This window comes from Perkinsus marinus, assembly GCF_000006405.1.
Source record: "Perkinsus marinus ATCC 50983 genomic scaffold scf_1104296947174, whole genome shotgun sequence".
Classification (NCBI taxonomy): Eukaryota; Perkinsozoa; order Perkinsida; family Perkinsidae; genus Perkinsus; species Perkinsus marinus.
Genome location: NW_003210675.1, coordinates 1 through 1,760, shown reverse-complemented (window position 1 = coordinate 1,760; position 1,760 = coordinate 1). Strand labels below are relative to the sequence as shown.

At 47.0% G+C, this 1,760-nt stretch overlaps 1 protein-coding gene across 1 annotated transcript; it reads right to left on the bottom strand.

Moving 5' to 3' along the window:
* Positions 1–77: 77 nt before the first annotated feature.
* Positions 78–1,760, bottom strand: Pmar_PMAR009477 (conserved hypothetical protein; the record flags this gene model as incomplete). Its single annotated transcript, XM_002779450.1, has 8 exons — positions 78–285; positions 563–677; positions 727–784; positions 831–962; positions 1,010–1,108; positions 1,154–1,233; positions 1,288–1,378; positions 1,703–1,760. Coding segments are annotated over 8 exons (772 nt in total), but the record flags the coding sequence as incomplete, so codon positions are not given.

The window sequence follows — 1,760 nt, the reverse complement described above, 5'->3', positions numbered from 1 at the left end:
TAATTGACCATACCAATGAACAACAACAGTGCTGCCACTTTATTGTGATGAATTCAAGTGTGCACACAGTAGATGCCCATCCTCCAGAAACTTGTGAATGATAGGAACAGCAAATGTGAACGAGTCAACTTGATGAAGAAAGAAAGTCATCGTGCTGGCGCGTGGTCGATGCCAGATGGTCTGGCCACTTCAGTTTCCACCGCCGGAGAGCCGATCCCGAGAGCGATGCGAGCAATCTCCTCGAAGTCTCGCACGAAGTAGATCGTGAGATTACTCTTAAGATACCTGAGAAACGAGTATCAGGGGTTCTCCAGCAGAACTCCTACAAGCCATCGGAAACCTAAACGTGAGAGAAAACTCTCACACGATGTGAGCCACAATCAACATGATGATCGAGTACGTCACGATTGTCTAAACGAGTGTTTAACGGATTAATAGACTGACTGGCGACTCCAAAGGGAACGACGGATCGAATCACTTCCAAGAGCTATTAACAGTTAAGCATTCAAACATGCGGGGGATCGCCAAGACGAACTAATAATCCGGTCGCGACTATACACACTCTGGTAGCTCTGCTGCATCGTGTTTATTCTGTAGGGGTAAACACAGTGTCGTGACACCAGCTCGAACGGCAGCAATTGCCTTTTCCTTCACTCCTCCAATGGGTAATACCAAACCTGACAACAGACAATACACCGAAGAGACAGCGTGCATCCAGGTTGTTACCACTGAGCGAGAGCTCTCCAGTCATCGCTAAATTGTCCTTGACTGACCTCTGTAGAGCCTGCAAAGACATCAACCTCGGTATCGCGAGAGGCGCTCCAACTCACCAGAGAGCACAATGCTGTAGCAATGGTTACACCAGCCGAAGGGCCATCCTTTGGAGTAGCTCCTTCAGGGAAATGCAAATGTATCTTCGTCGTATCGAAAAACTTAGAGTCGGGTTGGATCGAATGAACAACCTGATCACCAGACCCACTCCATGAACCTACGCAAGAGAGCCGCTCACTCTCTTAGCCACTGTGAGAGCTATCTTAGTAGACTCCGACATGACCTCCCCTAACTGTCCGGTTATCTCAATCCCACCTTTAGATTCATTGCTCGGGACCTGACCCCATCATATAACAGAAGACTGATCGCAGCCCCGACATACCACGACAGTCTCCGTATATAAAACTGTCCCTCCCATCGCCGTCCAAGCCAGTCCCATCACGACTCCTGGAGGAGATGCACCTGCGTACACTAGCTCAACAAGGCTCTAAGAGTAGGAAAGTCAACACCAGCCACCTTCAAAGAGGCGTTCGCTCGTGAATGCAGGTTTGCCAACTAGATCGACCAGCCGCTTGGGAGTGATGATACAGTCGACATTCTCAGGCACCTGAATAATTATAAACTTCTTCACAACACCACATTGGCATACATAAGTTTGATCGTGCAAAGAACGGATAGAAATCTGAATTGTCGCCCATGAGAAAACGCCACAAATTGCGGCAGATGCACATTGCTATCATTTCGATATCCTAAAATCGATATTCACCTTCCGAAACAGATCAATACCTTACCCCATATACTATACATTATAAGAGTTTGATTTACACCGTACAAGCACGACGACAATAAGATCATATTTTCATAATAACAACTCAGCTACACTATCAAAGCTGTTAATGAGAGAATTCAGTAGCGGACATTGACCACATACCTCTCTCATCAGCTTATCACATCCAGTCTCCCTATTCACGTCCCATAACAACGACGGG